A 20,982-nucleotide genomic window follows, 5' to 3' on the forward strand; every position below is an offset into this window, starting at 1 on the left:
TGATTATTCAACTTTGAGTTCTCTTTAATGGCCAAGATCTTTGTTATAGGGGACACGATGTAAAGTGATTGGGAGTTTTCTTGATAGAAGATGTCTTCATAAAATATGATCATTATTAGTGATAATCTGGATGTAACCAAGACCCTAGGAACCTCTTGATTTCATTCAGATACATGTCTTTTTTTTTTTTTTGGAAGGGGGAAAGCAAGGCAATTGGGGTTAAGTGACTTCCCTAAGGTCCAAATATATGTCTTGAACTGTTTCAAAGCAAGTTTTTTTCCCCCTTGAATAGGTAAACTCCTCAAAGTCACTTATTCTGAAACATCCAATTTATCCTAAGTCACATTCATAGGCACGTATTAAGAACAGTGGCACCAAAGTGTACAACAGCTGGGGTCTGGAGCCAGGAAGACAAGTTTCAGAGCTCAAATCTAGCCTCCAGACTTCTTAGCTGTATGACCTTGGGCAAGTCACTTCACCATTTGCCTCAGTTTCCTCATCTATAAAATGAATTGGAAAAGGGAATGGCAAACCGCTCTAGTGTCTTTGCCAAGAAAACCCCAAATGGGGTCATGGAGAGTTGGACACAACTGAATGACCACATTAGGAACAGCGGCTCCCCAGGCCTCTTACACACCTGGCAATATAAAAATATGAGAAGACAGTGTGGTGTTGTAGAGAGAGGACCCACAGACTGCCTGGGGGACCCCAGCTGGCCAGCTAACTTCCCTTCCCTGGGATGGAGGCAACTCTTTCTGCCTCTGAGTGGCAAAGAAATTGTTGACCAGTCTTCGTAGAAGGAGTTTACTCACCCAGGAGGTCTCAATACCAATGAAATCACATGGCCAGTCCCTATCTTTAATACAAATGATACTCACATACATTAAATGTAAATAAACTGAAATTCTTTGATGTTATAGTATAATTAGACAGCTGGGAAACAGTTAAAAGCCAAGAGACAAACTACCTGGGCAGCTGTAGAGAATGTAAATTCTCTTCTTGAACAACAGATTTTTTTTAAAAAATACATGGTAGAAAATCCCCCCAGGCCCCACCCCCCTCCCACTCCCACCCACACTATGGTTTTTCCAAACAACTCACTATCAAGTATCATCACCTTAAAAACAAACAATATCAGAGAGCACCTTCTACCTCTGAGATACTTACATAAATACTGCATCTTTTTCCACAACAACAGCAGGGATCTTAAAAGGGAATCCATATAATTTCTGAACAATGTACTTATATACTAAATCTATATTTTTATTTTCCTTTACTGAAGTGTAAATAAGTGCTGCACCATCTAAATAAACGTGTTAAAGAAATTTCTGAGCAGATTGTACACTTACCAGATGTGTTTTAGTCACAATACCTGGCACGTTACCACCCTTAGTTATTAGATTCCATAGCAATTTTTCTTTTACTAATTTTTTCTTTTTTTTTTTTAAATAAGACTACTTAAGTATAAACTAAACTGGATATGAACAGATGCATCATGTAAACTACTTAGAATACTTTATTTTTTCTCAAACCCCAAAGCAACAATAAAGTTGATAGAAACAACATTTACTAGACCAAAAACTACAGGAAGACACAAACTTCTTAAATCTACAAAAACCTAGGTGTGAGGAGGGGAGTGACGGGAGGAAGCTGGGGTAATAATAGAAAGCATTATTTTAAAATAAATTTCTTCATCATTAAGGAAACTCTTTTCACACAGGCTGTCCTCATTCACCTTCAAATTTCACACACCTATCCTTCCAACACTTAATCTAAGTGATTTGGATACTTGCAAATTAATTAGCAATGAGGTGAGGTGAACTGTGAAGGAAGGCTCGTTTTTCTCCAGCTGCCATTCCATATTTGTGTCTCTCAGGCACAGTACATGTAGTTGTGGGTTGGGTTTTTGGGGGGAGGGGGCAGAAAGAACATGAGGTCTTAACTTCTCGGATTCACAGAAGACCTCACAGAACACCAGTCTCACCTTTCTGACTCACCTCTGCTGATATACACACAAAAAATATCTTTAGGTGAGTCAGTGTCCATTAATCAATGCCATTTTCAAGAATCTAATCCATGGCATTTTTTGCTATGGGGATGGGAGGTAAACTGATAGTTACAGATCCCCAGGATGGGACAAAACACAGGGAAAAGGGAATACTCAGCATATTATTTTCACCTAAAATTTGTGACCTCCTTCCCTAGCTCTATTTTCTCTACACTTCCTCGGGGTTCATTTTCCTTGGGTTCAAAGTTGATAGCTCAAGGGATCCAGTCACACAGAGGTAGCCCTGCCAAGGCCTCTGAGCTAACAACTGGAGAGTTTCTGTCAACAAAGTCACAAAAAGTAAATATCACTATGCTGGAGATCCTCCTTTCAACTTCCTCTGGTCACCAATTCATCTAGCTTGCTCATCCTGAGTCATAAAACTTTAGAATAAAAACCCATTCTGCCACTTCCTTTAATTAGTGTTGTTTTTTTTTGTTTTGTTTGCTTTTTGGAGGGGGAAGGTAGGGCAATTGGAGTTAAATGACTTGCCCAAGGTTACACGGCTAGTAAGTATCTGTGTCTGAGGCCGCATTTGAACTCAGGTACTCCTGACTCCAAGGCCGGTGCTCTATTCACTGCACCACCTAGCTGCCCCAATTGGATATTTTCAATACAACACCTAACTTGCTAAAGGGACTTTCTTTAATAGGTAATTATTTCCATTTTTCTACAAACAGTACTCTGTACATATCAGATTAAGAACATTCTGTTTTAATTAGTGCTTAGCTCCAGATTCTAACACATAACTAGTGAAACAAAGCTAAGACTTTAATTAGGCAACTGGCTTCAGAATCATATTGTTGACTAGTGATAACTCACAGACCACTGAAGTTATCAGGATAAATGGAAGTGGCTTTGGTTGGCATCCATCATTTGGCACTTACCATAAACTACATTTTAATGTGCATGTTTTACAGCCCAAGTAGACCATTAAGTGCAATGAAGGCAATGTGAACCAATGAGCAGTAATGTGGTGACAAGATGGCAAGGCAAGTAGAAATAAAAGTCACGGATGATCTATTGATCAAATGAGACCCTAAATAAGACTACTAAATGAGGTTCTTTCCCCTCAAAGTTTAGAATGCCGGGAAATTTAATTCCTTCCCCTCTATAATGCAAATACAGATATTGCTGTATATGTACAATCACCATGCAATCCCAAATTTTAAAAGGATACACTGTAAACAAAACTTCCGGATATGTGATTGAATAAAGTCAAAGTGTTCATCTCTGTAATCATGTTCTTTTTCCAACACACTAATGGCATCACACTGTTGAGTTAAAATAATTACAAAATTGATGAAAAGATGGTATTAAATAACAATATAAGAACAGTAAATGAAAAAAAGCAAAAAACATATTTAAAAGATTAAAATTCACTTAAAATAACATGTGTACCTTTATTTAATGAAATGTATTCTTGGAAAGGTGGTAAAATGTTTGCATAAAGTAAATAATTTGAGTGATAAGATTCCTCCATTTTCAATTTCTACGCTGATGCGTCATCAAGACCTAGGTTGCTCAAGGCAAGCTGTGGTACTGGGCAGAAAAGGCTTTGATTATGAGCCCAAAGACAGTCTATAAGCTGGCCAAGAGGTAACCAATTTTTGGTCACAGAAAGTAAAAATAGCCTAGTAAGGTGCAGAGGGGTGGTAATTAATGGTGGAGTATACAAGACAGATAAAATGAAAAAAAAAAAATTCCACTTTCCCCATGACCTTCCTTCTGGTTTACAAGAAGCATTCCTATGAAAGAAATTTCAGAAGTCTTCCCCAAATGTTTCTTTAGACGCATAATGGCCCATGGTCAGGTCCTTGATGGTGCTGAAAAGCTTCACTATTTGTAAAGCACTGGGGCTACCATCATTGTTAAAAGATATTAACACAGGAAGTTGAATGTAGGAGAATAAACACCTGAATAAGGTGTGATCCCTTGGATGTGTAATCCTACAAATGGGGACACACAGGTGGGCACCCAGGGCCCCCTGAGCCCAGCATTTCTTGTTTCTGTGCTGGGAGTGATTCTGTCTCTTTATGCCTGGTGTCAGGAAAATCTGCCACCTCCAACTTATTTAAGTCTTTAGTTTACTATGAAAATGTCCACTATGTGAAAAGACTTTAGACCTATTTATTAAAAGGAAATGGAAAAGTGGAGGCTATGGAATCAGTGGCTCTGGGTTCAAATTAAGACTCGGTGTGACTCTCACTGTCTGACCCTGGTCAAGCCATGTAACCTCAGGGGTCTTCAGTCTTATCCTCTGTAACATGGAGAAGGTTGGACTAGACAGCCTGAGAATTGCTCCAAAACTATGAGCCTGAATCACAGCCCTCTGGTCTTTACAATCTTACAGCTCTACATCTAGAAGACTGATGGTCCAACTCTAAGCACCAGGAACAGGTATGGTAAAGTAAGCTTCGGGGGGAAACACTTCAAGGGAAATGAGGATTAAGTGAGAGAGGATAATGACATATAATTGGTTAGCTCCACCATTTCTTTTCCACAAGAAGTATCTAGAATCTAAACTTCACTCAAGATCTATCTAGATAGATAAGCAAAACCTTGCCTTTCACGCCCTTCAAAATTGGTCAAGCTCTTCATGATTTTGTTTAATTACTGACCTCAATGTTGCAGTTTTCTGCACCTTTACTCAATTAATCGAGGATTTACCAAAGCATAGGCATGCCAACTAATGGCCAAAGAGAAACAACAGGTTACTTCTAAAAATCATGGCTCTAAGAACACTGGAATGATTCTGAAGGCCTCTATTTGCTAAATAGAAATTTATCAAGGAAAAAATAAGGCATTAAACACAACTCCTTTTACAGCTTTTAAAAAGAAACCTGAGCCATCCAAATTTTCCCAAAAGTGATGGGCAAGAATTAAATGTTTAATATTTTTATGACAGTCTATTTGTTTTAGATCACATTTAGACTGACACGCTTTAAACTTTATAGTATAGTAGAATCAATGTGTATTACTACACACTTTTTAACCATTCTATTCATTTTTAAAGGGTTTCAAAAACATCATCACAATTTCAAATTATTCATAACTCTGAGTAAAACAGGCAGTATGGAACAACAGAAAAAACACTGTCCTGGAAGTCACAAGGTCTACCACTAGCTAGTCACTTACCATCTCTTGGCCTCCATTTTCTGATCTGTGCATTAAGTGGGGTGGGCTAGATGATCTCAAAGGCCTCTTCCAAATCTAAAAACCTATGGGTCTATGATTCACTTCAGGCTTGTACGGTTGGTCTGCAATACTCCCCCCAATTATAACACTGATCCTATGGGAAAATAAGATCCACTGAGGACACACTTTCCAGGAATACATCATGGTGAAAATGGGAGCTGCCCACAAATGCCTGCCTACTAAGATTAACCAAAAAAAAAAAAAAAACAGTGGAAAAAACTGATGCATTTTTTCAAACTGTACATAGCTAAAAAGCATTAATTAGGGGCGGCCAGGTGGCTCAGTGAGTAAGAGCACCGGCTCCAGGGTCAGGATGACCTGGGGATCAAATCTGGGCTCAGATACTTAGCACCACACCCAGAAATAACTGGCCGTGTAACCTTGAGCAAGTTACTTAACCCCGATTGCTTTAAAAAAAAAAAAAAAGCATTAATTAGAAAATGACTATGTAGAATTTCAAGGAGAGAAAAACAATTTTAAGTTAGATGATCTTGAAACTGTTTATTCCTTTTGGTACCGATAGTTCAGTATTTTGTCATCTTTCCTTTCCTTGTAATGCATTTAAGAATGGAATTTTATAAGGCTGAAATAAAAATAAAATGACAGATAAAAAATTAAATTTCCTAAGACCAAAGCCTTGAAAGCAAATTACTGCCTTGAAATTCTTAAGCATATTATCACTGATACATAATAAAAGTTCATATAGCTAGACTGGAGGAGAGAGGGAAATTTTAAATACACAATTTTTCAAAAGTAAATGTAGCTTTCTTTAATGAAGGATATGATAAATGAATTGAACTAAATGTCCACTAGAGCAGAAGTCCATCAAATCACTTTTAATGAATTATCATTTAGTAAAAGCACATTTGCAAGCAATGAATGCTGCCAAAATACTTGAAATTTTATTCTCTAACCTAGGTGATATCTGCTACACAGCCTGAAATTTCATTTATATCACTCCTTTAGCAAATTTTCATCTCAAAATTAGTGCATAAGTGAATTTTAAACCTGAATTGTGCATGAACTGTGAAAAATTGGGTTCTAACTTTTTGAGGTTTTAAAGTTTTGCTCATTTTTATTTAACAAAGATAAAAGCAAATATAATTTTACTAGGGCAGCTAGGTGGCGCCACAGAGTGTTGGGCCTAGAGGCAGGAAGACCATCTTCCTGAGTTCAAATCCTGCCTCAGACCCTTACAAGCTGTCACTTCACCGTGTTTGCCTCAGTTTCCTCATCTGTTAAATGAACTGGAGAAGAAAATACCAAACTACTCCAATATCTATGTCAAGAAAAATGAAGAATCTTATATGACTGACACGACTGAACAACAACAACTTTACTAACAGTTATCCCACTCTGTGATGGGATGATGCTATTGGTTACAAAAATAAGTAAAGAGGCAAATTACTTCTTGTGACAAGTTTATTTCTGAAATAACATTCTCTTTAAAAGACTAACTAGGATTAAGGTTTTGAATTTGAATTTGGAATTTCAAACTTGAAAAATGTTTCTCTCATTAGGCTATCATAATCGTCATGTAGGGTCAAGGTTCACACAGAAAAAGCTCATCCTCCCAAAGCAAAAGAATCCTGTATCCCTTACTAGTCTTGACATGGACACCAACCTTTGTGCAAACTACGAGCACTGGGACGCCCAAGTTATACGTAAGCGTGTCTGCACCCAGCGGTAACATGATACTATCATCTCTGTCTTCCTGCAAAGTGCTTCTTCTCTGGGGAGAGGCTGGGAAATCTTCTCCAGGCTCCACGTACTCCTGGAAATCTCTAATCACTGAAAAGCAAACAGTAACACAATTGAGATCATAATGGTTTCCTGCCTTATAAAAGAGAAGATATGAATGAAGAATGCTGCTGGATATTAATTCTTAGGAGGACAAGCACACCATTCAGCTGGAAGGCAAGGAGAGGAGAGGTGGAGGTTTACCTGTGACTTCGTCATTCTAGGAAACTCTCAGCCAAACCCTAGTTCCCTCCCAGTGCAGAATGGAACTCGTACTGCAGTCTGTGATCTCAGTGTATGGCCTGGAGCAGTTGAGGGTGCAGTGGGCATAAGGCCACATAGAGAGTATTTTTTTTTTTTTGCTTTTTGGAGGGGCAATTGGGGTTAAGTGACTTGCCCGAGGTCACAACGGCTAGTTTTTGGGTTAAGTGTCTAAGGCCAGATTTGAACTCAGGTCCTCCTGACTCCAGGGCAAGTACTCTATTCACTGCTCCACCTAGCCACCCCCATATGGAGAGTCTTATCTCTACTCTGCCCCCAGACTGCCAGGCAAGGCTCAGCACTGCTGTCAGCCTCAGTTTCTTCATTTGTAAAATGGCGCTCACAGTGAGTGTGTCAGGATCAGAGGTGACAACATAGAGAAAGCACTTGGCAAACCTTCATCACCACTATCATCACCACCACCACCACCATCATCATCACTGAGTCATCAGTGAGACCTGAACCCAGTTCTCCCTGGCCTCAAAGCTTTTATCTACTCTACCAGGAGGTTTTTAATAATGATGATAATAAATATTATGGACAAATCACTAATTCATACTTTGTCTAAACTCTAATGCCACAAGATAACAGAAAGGTTTATAAACATAAAATAAACACCAAATAATAGCACTTTCAGAGAAAGAAGCTATATTGATTTTAATAACAACAAATATATGTATTCGTTTTATGATTACTGACACCAACTATACACACATGTACATATACACACATACATACATACATGCATTTAAGCCTGTGTGTAGAAACTGGGTCACTTTAAAATGGGCCAGCAAAACCTGGCAGTTATACAGCCACTGCACTGTAAACAACTAAACAGGCTATGTTTTTTTATTTAGATAACATTTCTTAGAACTACATCCCAGCAGTGGCTAGATGGCACAGTGAATAACAGCACCGGCCCTGGAGTCAGGGAGACCCGAGTTAAACTACAACCTCAGACACTTAACACTAGCTGTGTTACCTTGGGGAAGTCACTTAACCCCAATTGCCCTGTCTTTCCTCCTTCAAAAAGCAATAAATAAATAGAACTAGATCCTATCCTAAAATAGATTCCTTGCTTACAAAGAGCAGGATGGATAGAGAGTCTGAAGACGTGGCTTCCCCTTTTACTAGCTGTGTGAAAAGAAGCAAAGCCCCTAACAACTAAGACCCTATTTTTTCATCCTCACTACTGTAGTACCCAACTCACAAAATGAGTGTGAAGAAAGTGACTCTGTAAACTGTAAAGCTCTACAGGAATCTGAGCTGTTATTTTTTTCCAAGGAAAGTAAAGATAGCTCAAGATTTTAAGGTGAAGAAAACTCCAGAAGACACATGTTCATCTGGCAAGGGAGGATATTACCTCTTCTAAAGAACTGATTATTCATATATTCTTAATATGAAAGACTACAGTGAAAACCTAAAATTAAATTTAGTTAAAAAAACAGGGGGCTTACCACTATGCCATCTTAATTAAACCTAGCTCCTAGCTATCTATCCCTGATTACATCATTTCCTAGAGAAAAGGCAAATTCTGGCAGTAGCCTAGCATTCTAATAAGGAAAGGGAGAGGGAATGAAGAGGCAGAGTTGACTACTCTTCTCCTTTTCCCAGCTCCTTCTGGACTGGAATTGGGCAGGGGAGCCAATGGACTAAGCTGAAGAAGCTTCAGGAAACAGCTGAGGTTTTCAGTACTCTAAACTAGCTCAGAATATCTTAATTAAGTCATGAACAGCAGGCAGCAGTGATTTTCACAGCTAAACAACCAGCTGCTCAATAGGGCCGATATGTGGATTTGTTTTGCATCATTATACTTACTTTAGTTTATTTTTATTTTTTAATTCTGATTTTAACAAGAATCAAAAAAAGAAGATTTTTAGCAAAGCAAAAAAGCTAAGCTTCTGCTGGAATCTCGGGGAAAAATAGAAAACGCGTGTCTGGGGCCCTCCGTCTCCTCATCCCCTCATCCAGGCCGGCTTCTCTCTCCCCTGCCCCAATTCCCCAAGACACAGTAGGGGAGGGAGTGGAAACAAGTTCATCACATAGATGAGTTACTGTATTTGTTATAGTGTGGCAGAGTTTGGTATTGATCTGACTCAGAGTGTCATAATAAATTGCCAACAAAGCTTAAGATCCCAGGAAGCCTTTACATTTCTAATAACGCCTTTCAGGGGCCCCTGAACATTTTGTGAAATGAATCTTTAAGGATCTTGGTGTTTGTAAAGAGACGTGAAATAAGTGGCACCTTCCAGTGCCTCACTAACATTCCTTCCATATTCTGCCATTTCCCCTCCTCTTTTGTCCTGAGGAAGCTGATCCCACTTCGGCAAATTTGGAGCTAAATACACAAAATCAGCATTGTTCCTGTAACTGTCCAGTCCCCTCCTGCTCACCTTTGCTGCCCACAGGGTTAAGTAAAATAGTCATCCTTAAGAGAAAAGGCAATCATAGCAACAACTGAGTCACCCAGACCCAGGAATGAAGAGGGAGCCTCCCATCAGTCATAATGTCTGGGATGCTGCGTCTCCCTGGTTAATGTATCAAATTACAGAAGTGAGCTTATGAAACAAAATTGCTGTCTAGTTAGCTGAATCAGCGCAGCACCCATCGGAACACGTGGGGTGGCACCGAGCAGGCCCAGAGCACAGTCCCAGGCCTGGCCTGGCTGGGTGACATCACTTCTGGAGACCTCAGCTTCTTTACCTCTAAAATGCTTGGGTTGGATCAAGTGATTGCTAAAGGTTTGTTTTTTAATTGGGACTCTATGACTAAATACAATTTTAACTATTAGAGAACAATAAAATTTGATAATTATGGAGTTGAGGATTTAAAACTAAATTCTGGAGAGATCAACAAATCCATGTGCTAATTAAGCTTTAAAGGTAGGCAGAGTTTTAAAAGAGTATTATTTAAATTTGAGTTACAATCCTGATTACAGTTTATGATCTTAACATGCATAAAAGCACACAGGCAGGTCTAGTTTTTCACCTTGAAACCTGGGAGTCAAGGCTTCTTTTCCTAGGATAATGGAACAAAGTCCTTATCTAAATGATTCATAGGAACAGGAATTTTTTTTACATGTACACCATGAATTTGATAACCATTTTCCAAATATCACTGACTAACGTCTAAATGCCAGCATGTATGTGCATAAAATGAAGTCTCTATATTAGTACTTCTAGAATACTTACACTTCTGTTCCATTTCTCTCATTTCCTCAGGAGGAATTTTTAGCTTATCAATATGTTCTCTCACTACACTTGCCCATTTCTGTAAAGAATCCAAAGCAGTCCAAGGCTTTGACATGTCAACAACCAGAATGACTAAAGTGTCTCTCAGAGAGCTGGCTTCCATTGCAAATTTGAGGAGCCCTTTATGATACAAGTCTCCATCTAAGATCCACACGTTACATCTTGTTTGATCTGTAACAAAATGAAAGATAGAGTTATTGTAAGTTATTCCTTTGAAAATTAGGACATACATAAACTTTAATGAAATGATCTCATCAGCAAACTAAAAACATTATTTTTCAACATTCTTTGTATTCTCCATGAGAGGGAATGTCAAAGTAAAAAGAGACTCTTTAAGGTAACTATCTATTCATTACAAAATGGACTTCTCTGAAAAGATTCTAGAGGCCCAGTCTATTTGCCTGCCCAGCTTCACATTTCCCAATCACCAAACACCAATGTGCACACATGCACCAATGTGCAAATGCCCCAACGGATTTATACACAGACCCATCTACAATTCACCTAAGAGATGATGTGCAAAGCACATATTTAGTAAATTCACTAAAATGATGAAACGATTTTTGTTTTTTAAGTCAGGGACTGGTATCAGAGATTAGATGAGTGACCAGAGAAGGTAGAGAACAGCAGGACACTGGTTCAGTTTTAAATAGCATCTGAGATGAAAAATGAAAAGACTATCTGGGGAAGGTAAAAAAGTTAAGACCCTGTCTAAAGAAAGACTGCAGCTTGTGGACCTGAATACTTAATGTACAGCACAGAATTCTCTTGAAGTTTACCAAAGTAGAAGACTGAATACAATGTGGATCTCCATAAGTTTAACAAACACATTATTGATATAAATCAATGGTCACTACTCACCATCTCTGTCCTCATCATGAACACTCAAGTACAAATACTCTGCTCCTCTCCCCTTCTTGCACTCCTCCGTTCTTCCCTGGATTCTCCCTATCAAGCTTGTTTTTCCGGCTCCATCTTCACCTAGATGTATAAATTGAAGTTTTAAAGTACTTGTAACCAGTATGCCTTAAACACTTAAAAAAATTTTTTTTTTGTATTTTATGAAACTAGTTCCCAGCATCATAATATCCCCTTTCCCTACTACTCCACAATTTGGCCAATCTCCAGCTGTTTGCTATTACAAATAAAGCCACTGTGTATCCTGTCATCCTTTTGTCTTCTTAGGTTTTACACAAAGTACTAGTGATAGACTCAACCACAGCTTCTTAGTCTGTCAAATGGAGATAATAATAGAATCTACTTCACAGGTCTGTGATGAGAATCATGAGAATATGTGTGTGTACATATATCATACAGACAGACACATATAAAGCATCTTGAGAACCTTAAAGCCCTTGAGGAGTGAAACCCAATGGACATCGATAACCTTCCTGAACTCATTGGTCACTAACATACTTCCACCCCTCACACCCTTTCCCTGCCAGTGATTCCCAATCTCCAGGGCCATCGTTCCTCCTTGCTCCTCATCCTCCAGTGCCTGTTCCCTTAACCCAAGCCCCCTCAACCCAGAACTCCATTTTAAAGCTGCCCAACCCTTGCACACTCTCTTAAATGACTGTTCCAAAAGTATCAAAATAACTACAAGCTTCCCTGGCCTCCCTCTGCAGCACCAGCTGCCCTTTCACTCATACCACTAAGTCACTGGTCGACATATGGGAGCTGTATCACTCTCTGCTTTCCAGTGCCCTTGCCGGACTCTCCCATACTACCACTTGATAACCTTCTTCCTATCAGTCCAGTTCTCTAATGTCTCTTGCCTCCTTGTCCCATTGAAGATCTTGCCCTGGCAGGCTTCAACCCTGAACCACTCTCACCAAGCTTGGATTTCATTCCCACACACACTCGACCGAATGGAGCCAAAGAAAAGAATGAAACCGCATTGACTGGGTCCACTACAAATATGCTACCGAATCTCAACTTTTAAACCACCTACTTAACTCACTTTTCCACTCTCCAAACCTTCTTATCCCGCTCCCCCCTGGCCCCACCCTCTCAGAACCTGGCTTCCTATTTTATGGAAAAAAAGTTGAGGCCAATCACCAAGAGCTCCCTCTTTTCTCCCATCACCTCACGTCACCACGATGACGTCTGTCACTCTCTCCTCTTTCACCCCCATCTCACATGGAGGGAGGGTGCTTCTCCTTGCTAAAGCAATCCCATCACACCTCTCTTCTCCAGGAGATTGTCCCTAATCATCCCATCTTTCATCTCTTCCTATCTACCAGCTGCTTCCCTACCACTTTCAAATGTCCGCCTCCCCTAGCCACAAAAGTCCTCACTAAATGCACTCAGTCCTGCTGCTCTCTTCTGCCTACACTGCTGAAGAAGGCCATCTACAACTGGCATCTCCTCTCCTCTCCTCCCACTCTCTGAACTCTGACATCACCATTCAAAGTTACTGATGATCACTTAACTGCCAAATCCAATGACCTTTTCTCAATCCTCATTCTCCATGACCTTTCTGCAGCCTTTGACATTCCTGATTACCCTCTTCTCCTTACTTTCCTCTTAGTTTTCTTGTGACACTGCTCTCTCCTGCTTCTCAGTCTCTTTTGTTGGATCTTCCCTGTTAACCATGGCTATCTCCCAAAGCTCTGTCCTGGGCTCCCATGATTTCAACTATCACTTCTCTGAGACAATTCTCAGATTTATTTATCTAACCCTAACCTCTCTCTTAACTTCCTGTGTGGCATCTCTAAATGTTTATGAGACATTTAGAACTAGATGTCCCACAGACACCTTAAACCCAACATCTTTCCCCCAAAACCCTCCTCTCTTCCCGGTACTCTCTGTTGCTGTCCAAGGTACCACCACTCTCCCTGTAACCCAGGTTTGGAACCCAGGTGTCACCCTCCATTCTTCACTCTCTCTCATCTTCCAGCTGACAAATCCTGTCAATTCAACTTCTAACACTGTCAGCAGCCTGGTGTGGGTCCTTATCACCTCACATGTGAATTACTGCAACAGCCCACTGCTTGCCCCGCTACCTCAAGTCTCTCCCCACTCCACTCAGCTGGCAAAGTGATCCTCCTCTCAACCACCACTCAATAAACTTCAGGACCAAATATTAAATCCTGTTTGGCTTTCAAAGTCCTTCGGACCCAAGCCCCACCTACCTTCCCATTCCTCTTATTCCTCCTATCACCCCCTTCCCAAGCACTCTGTGATCCAGTCACACGGGCCTCCTGGCCATTCCTCAAACAAAACATTCTATCTCCCAGCTCCAGACATTTTCACTGGAAAACTCTGCCTTACCAACTCTGCCTCTTGGGCTTCCCTGGCTTCCTTCAAGTATCAACTAAAACCCCACCTTCTATAAGAGACCTTTCCCAACCCCGTTAAGACTTTCCTTCTGTTGATTATCTTCAAGTTGTCCCATACCAAGTTTCTATGTACTTAACTGTTTGGATGGTGCCTTCTCACGTTAGACTGGGAGCTCTTTGAGGGTAGGGACTGTCATTTACCTTTTTTTTTTTATCCCCAGAGCTTAGCACAAAGCCTGGCAAATAGGAGAAACTTCATAAATGCTTTTTCTCCAACTGCTGCTATAGAAATGTTAGTTATCATCATCATTATTACATTACCTAATCTGATCTTTTTCGAGCAAAGTCTGGATGACTACTTGTGAGGAATATTATGCAAGATGTAAGCTGTTTCAGTATGAGCTGGCCTGCAGAGAGTTGCTGAGAGCCCTCACAATTCAAACTCTCTTATACTTTAAGGCTATAGGTCTTATTCCCATTTTAAAGACAAGGAAATGAAGCTTCAGAGAAGCAAGGTGACTTGCCCAGGATCACACATTTATTAAGTTCAAGATGTGGGATCCAAACCTAGTAATCACCCTGACTACAAGCTCCACATTGTTTCCATTATACTGTGTTACATCTCAAGAAAAGACAGAATCTTGCTTATTTAGTCAGTCTAGGAAGTTAGAATTTGGAAAATAAAGTACTAGGCCTTTGTTTATGAAGTGAGCAACTTTAAAATTACCATCCTGGGTCAAAAAAATTACATTTTTTATTCCACTGGAGTCAGAACTAGTTTTAAAAGAGGACACTGCCTTTAAAACATTTGATACCTGCCAAAGCCCTATTACCTCTATGGGTTACACATACTAGATTTCCATTCTGATGGCCAAACACTGTTGACTTTGAAGTGTGATTTTTCTTCCCTCTATAATTTCCACACAAAAGAACTACTCTATCTCATTTGAAGTCATCCAAGTCCCTAATTGTATCAGAATATTTTTCTTTTCCTATAATTTCTTCCAATCCTTAAAGATTTCTATTTGTCCTTCCCAAACCCAGTTTGGACTGTGCCTTTAAACTTTAATACGAGGACAGCTAAACCCTAAACATTTGAAAGGCCATTTACAGATAATCCATTCTTATACTAGTATGTTTTCAATAAACAAAAATGTTGAATTTGTGTGCATGCGTGTGTGTGTGTGTGTAACAAAAATAAAATATGGAGTAACTGTTTACTTACAAAAGGATCTGGGAAGTGAACAACTAACTGGTTAAGAAGATGTCTGGGAATGGGATTTGGATTCCTGAATCACAGCTTAAAATATAGAAATGACATGCTAAGCCTGGTATGGATAAATACTTGTAACATGGACTAGTAAGAACGTATTTGCATGTAATCTTGCACATCTTACCAAATGGATTTTAAATGTAAAAGGATCATAGCCAGTAGCCACAACACAAGGAAAAGAATGGGTAATGATACCCAGAAATTCCTAAAAACCAAAATTTTAAAAGGAATCAGCTTCACTAAAAACCTACGGCTCTAGTTCTCTATTTAGAAGCACACAAAGGTAAACTAGAGATGCTTGAGGAAAGGAGGAAAGATGATTTCCACAAGATGTGGCAAGATGAGTCACACGACTCATAGGAATAGGGTTCAGGAAAAACATTTCTTAAGCAAAAGGAACAGGATAAGTGAAAAAAGGGAGGGGGGAGTAGAGTGACATTGTATACTAAATAGATACACTCCTGAGGAAATGTAGGAAGGAAAAGGGAGAAGCTGTGTGAATAAAGATCCATGCTGGCAGAAACAGAAGCAAGGTGTCCTCATTAGGGAGAGAACTGAAGTCAGCCTATTTGGGTCCTCTACCTCCTAAAGGATGCGACCATCATTAAGATGAAGGCGGGAAACAATAACCTGCTCAAGGAGAAAGTGTTCTAGAAAACGCCCAGATCACTACTGCATCCCCCATTACCACTGTGACAGGCTTGTGATGTTTTTCAAAATGCTTCTGCTTGCAAAATGAGAAATGATGGGGACCGTGGGGTAGGGGAAAAGGGAAGTAAGCACTCCATTTTGGAATCTGTGGTAATGAAGGAGGAGAAAGCTGGGCTTGGTTTGACATACACTCTAATTCTCAGGAGGGCAGATTTCAAAGGGTTCAGATAAAGGATAGGTAAGATCTCATGATCTAAAATTTTATAGCGAAAGACTGAGTAGAATGGGAAGCTCTCAAGGTTTTTAGACATAAAGAGAATTCTGTTGGTGAGGAGAGAGTAAAGCACTGGTGAGGTGAGAATGACAGTGAATTGCCCAGCCTGACACAGGAGATGATGGCCTGTCCACGCCACTCTGCTTCCATACCTGGGCCTCCTTCTGCCCAAGGACCTCACCCCACCCTCCTTTCTCCTCATTCTTCAGTGATTAACATCCTCCCTCCTGCCATCCCAGTGATTCTGAACTCGTAGCTGTCATGGTTCAAAACCTGCTCTTTCCCCTACTCCTGCTCCCTCCATCCCATCCCACCAAACCCACTCTAGAGCTCCCTCTTCTTTCTACTGGGCTCCTGAATGCCCATTCCATTAGTAACCAACTTAAACCTTTTCCTTTCCTGAACTCCTTCTTGATAAAACAATTGCTTTTGCCACTTTCTAGCCTTGTTTGCACTTCTACTCATACTCCTAACACACTCACTGGTCATGGCAGGGGAGCTGGAAGACTCCTTGCTCTCACTGCCATTCCCAGGCGCTCTCTCTCGTCTCTCTAACATGCTACTCAGTAACCTTTCCTCATACCAGGAGACTTAACACACTGATAATCCCCCCCCTCGTACATAGTTCCTCAACTTTCTCATTTTCCATGACCTGGTCCTCTATTCCCCGCCTCCCCCGCCATGCCCACAGAGAAATGAGCTTTGAAATTCTCATAGCTGATCACAATCTGGTGTCATCCCACCTCCCCTTCTGCTTGGAACCACTCATAGCTAGCATTGATACATTGCTTAAAATTTGCAGAATTCTTTACAACTCTTATCTCATTTTGTCCTCACAACAACCCTGGGTGCTAAGTCCTATTATTATCCCCATTTCACAGATGAGGAAACTGAGGGAGAAAGAGTTTAAGTAACTTGCTCAGGGCCAGAGAGGCAGTAAGTATTTGAAACTAGATGTGAAATTCTGGTGTTCCAGACTCTGAGTTATACAACTGACTTTAATCGTGCTCTCTGTCCTTGTCATGAGTTCAAACTGCTCCACTCCTCAGTTCTTCGCCAGGCCATCATCCGTGCACTGCCCATATTCTCTCTCCTTACTGATCTTGATCCCTTGGTGAATCAGCTGAACTCTACACTGTCCTCTTCTTCCGATTTTCTTGCCCCACCAAGTCTCAGTCCTGGATTACTCCCACCATCCTCTGCCTTATCTCCCACACACTCTATAGAATGAAACTGGTGAAAATCACAAAACTGCTTACTGGGTCCACTACAAACTTCTACAAAATACGTAATCTCAACTGGGCCTTCACTGAAACAAGGTAATCCTTTTACACCTCCCTCACGGACTCACTCTCTCTCCCAATTCACCAGACCATCTCATCCCTCCTCAAGCCTTCCATGGCTCCCCTTTCCCCTACTCCCTCAGCTAAGAACCTTATCTCACACTTCACTGAAAATATCAAGACCACTCACTAACAGTTCACTCTTTCTTCCTCCTCTTCTCACATCATTCTGATGTCTTCCTCTTTCATTTCCCCCTTCACTCTTCTCACACATGAAGACGTGGTCCTTCTTGGCAAGGCAAATAAACCCATCTAACATGTACACGGGATCCCATTACACCCATCTTTTTCAGCAGAGAGACTTCTCTATCATTCCCACTCTGAAGAATCCTCAATCTGTCCCTACTGGCTGCTTCTCTACAGCCTACAGATATGCCCACATCTCCCCTAATCTCAAAAACCCCAAACTTGATCTGTGCTTTTATTATCTCCATTTTACAGATGAGGTAACTTCATAATCTGTCCTCTTCCTACCTTTCCAGTCTTCTTTTACCTTATTCCCTTCCATGTACTCTATGGTCCAGTGACACTGGCCTCCTTGGGCATTTTCACTGGCTATCCTCCATGGCTAGAATTCTCTCTGTCCTCATCTTCACCTTTTGGCTTCCCTCAAGTACCAGTTAAATCCCACTTTCCAGGAGGCTAGGTGGCACAGTGAATAGAGCACTGGCCCTGGAGTCAGGAGGACCTGAGTTCAAATCCGGCCCCAGGCACTTAACACTTACTAGCCATGTGACCTTGGGCAAGTCACTTAATCCCAATTGTCCTGCCTTCCCCCCCTCCAAAAATCAAAAATTAAAAAATAATTTAAGTCCCATTTCCTGCAAGACACCTTTGCCAATTTCTCTTAATGCTGGGGCATTCCCTCTCTGGAAGAGCTTCAGTTTGCCCTGTCTACAGTTTATCTGTGCATAGGTATTTGCATGTGGTCTCCTCCATTAGACTATGAGCTCTGGAGAACAGGAACTGGGTTTTTTGCCTTTTGTTCTATCTGCAGTGCTTAGCCCAGTGCCTGGAATGGAGCAGGCACTGAATCAATGTTAGCTGACTTGAGGTATAACAAAGACTAAGAAAAGGACTGGATTTATTGGTAAACTTGGAGAAAGCACTTTATAAGTGGTGGGGTCAGAAACCACAGTGCAAAGTTCAAAATGAAAAGGAGGTAAGGAAATTGAGGCCCTAAGTCTACAGGGGCCCCTTTCTAGGAATGTGGCTAAATGTCAGTCAGTCAGTCAGTCAGTCAGTGAATATCTATTAAGCACTTCTGTGTGCTAGGCACTCTGCAGAGGTCTGGGGACATCAAGCAAAGCAAAAACATGGCCCCCGCTTTTCAGGAGCACCTGCCCTAATGGAGAAGAAAACAGGCAAGCAACATACAAGACACATACAGACACACAGAGTATAGAGGGGAAATAATTTTTTTTGAAATTAAACTTCATTTTAATTTTCAGTTCCAAATCACTCCAGTATCTTTGCCAAGAAAACCCCAACCGCGGCCACACAGTCAGACCAAGAGAAACAACTGCACACGTATCCTGTATGTAGCTTCCCTCAGGTATCTGTTTGCACGCCGTCTCTCCCATTAGACTGTAAGCTCTCTGAAAGCAGGGATTGTCTTTTGCCTGGATCAGTGCCCAGTTCACTTTTTTTCCAGTCCTTAGCACAGTGCTCAACACAAAGAAGATACTTAATAAATACTGAATGACTGACATGGTACTATAACCTATATTTTTTAAAATAAATTTTATTTTCAAATTGGCACTCTCTCCCTCACACCACCTCCCCCACCTGAAAAAGCAAAAAAAAAAAAAAGCTCCTGTCACAAGCATGTATAGTGAAGCAAAACTCATTTTTGTTTAGTTTTTGTCTTTTTGGCCCCATTAGTCATGGCCAAAAAAAAGTCTATCACAACCTGCACTCTGAGACTATCAGTTGTCTATCTAACCGGAGGTGGGCAGAACGTTTTGAGTCCTCTGGAATCGTCTGTGGTTAGTTTTTAAGAGTCCCAAAGGTGTTTGTCTTTACAATACCGTAATCATTATATAACATTGTTCTCTGGGTTCTGCTCACTTCACTCTGTATCAGTATATACAAGTATTTACATTTTGCTCAGAAACTACCTCTTTCTTCATTTCGTAAAGAACAAGAATATAGAACCTAAATCTCCTGATTTCCTTTGCTATAAGCTTTTTTCTTCATAGTGTTTAAAACAGTTACACATACCTTCTTTTAACAACTTTAGAAATGCCACACCAGGTTCATGCAGATCCAGTTTTCTGTCTCTGACAGTGGTCCTACAGGAGATGTCATAAAAGGGTACAATTGTCTTCCATACCCCAAAGTTAAGGATGTACCCCAAATATTCTGTTTTCTTTAATAATCTTATGGATCAATCATCCACAAAGTTATTTCAACCATTCTTAAAATACTATTTTCAGTTTATCCCCCCTCCATGTTCAACAGATAAAATAAGTAAAAGTAATCCTAGCAGGCATTTGCTGGTATTTCTTTGCTTATCAAATAAGTGATATTCCTTAATTCCCTGAAGTACTAAGATACTGAAGCACTTTAATCTGGCCAATCAAAAATGAGAAATTTATCCACTATAATTTTAGAGGCACAAAATGAATTAACATTTTATATTTAAACATTCATTTATTGATTATCTTCTCCTCTACTATACTTCCCAAAAGAATGTAAGCTCCTGTTTTGTCTTTGTATCTCTGGCACCGAGCACAGTGCCTCACATACAGTAGATGCTTAATAAATGCTTGCTGAATGAATCAAATAACAATAGTAATGCCTGACATTTATGCATTACTCTGTAATCTATAAAGCAACTTATAGCCATCTTCTCATTTGATCCCATCAAACCCCATATACAGATAATAAAGTTATCATGCCATCATTATACATTAGGAAACTGAGACTCAAGGCTACAGGAAATAACGTTCAAGGTCACAACTGAAAGTGCAGAGATTGGAGTATATGTTTAAAATGATCATCTTAAAAATGCAGGGTAGATTCCACTGCAATGTGCTTGTGACCTCATCAATACAGGAACTCCCTCCCTGCAATGGTTTGGATTATTCCCCTTAAATGCATTACTTGACACAGAGAGTGCAGAGATCTCCAAGCTTATCCCGCTGGCCTAGTTCTGTACTTGAAGAAGATTAGTGTCATCTGCTAACTTCAGAGAGATCACTTCTTACAACGTTAAGTCTCCTTCAGAGCTCAGCTCACATGTCACTTTGACTGTCTGCTTCCTATTCCTGATCACTTACAAAAATGTTGACTAGTTATGGTCTGAGCTCTGATCTCCACAATATCCAACAATTTTTACTTTTTATTCAGAAAAATGCCCATTTATCGCTATCCTGCTTCCCTACTTCTAAGGGAGTTCCCTATACTTAAGATTTAGCTGTAAACTGTTCTTAAAGATTCCTGCTGTTTCAGAAATTACTGTGGTTTTCCATAGGTCAGTTTCATTGTTTCTCATTGACTTTAATGATCTCTTGTTGAGTATGGGACTGCATGTAACTACTCTGAAAGGCAGCTCAGAGGAGCCACAGTGATAAGAGTGCAGGGAAACCTAAGTTCAAACTTGACTTCAAGATACTTACTAGATGTGTGACCTTGGGCAAATCACTTAACCTTGTT

The 20,982-nt window shown here is 40.3% G+C and overlaps 1 protein-coding gene across 1 annotated transcript in view; it reads right to left on the minus strand.

Moving 5' to 3' along the window:
* DYNC1LI1 (dynein cytoplasmic 1 light intermediate chain 1) overlaps nt 1–20,982 on the minus strand; it is a 50,350-nt gene that overhangs the window by 14,105 nt on the left and 15,263 nt on the right. Inside the window, exons 3-7 of the mRNA XM_069088578.1 lie at nt 11,359–11,478; nt 10,438–10,668; nt 6,870–7,036; nt 3,228–3,321; nt 1,168–1,303 (exon numbers count right to left, since the gene is read on the minus strand). Of these exons, the coding sequence (XP_068944679.1) occupies nt 1,168–1,303; nt 3,228–3,321; nt 6,870–7,036; nt 10,438–10,668; nt 11,359–11,478 (748 nt within the window). The remainder of the gene's footprint in view (nt 1–1,167; nt 1,304–3,227; nt 3,322–6,869; nt 7,037–10,437; nt 10,669–11,358; nt 11,479–20,982) is intronic.

The sequence above is a fragment of the Petaurus breviceps genome, unplaced genomic scaffold, assembly GCF_028583685.1.
Source record: "Petaurus breviceps papuanus isolate PSGF00001 unplaced genomic scaffold, PetGlider_PUasm1.0 185, whole genome shotgun sequence".
Classification (NCBI taxonomy): domain Eukaryota; kingdom Metazoa; phylum Chordata; class Mammalia; order Diprotodontia; family Petauridae; genus Petaurus; species Petaurus breviceps.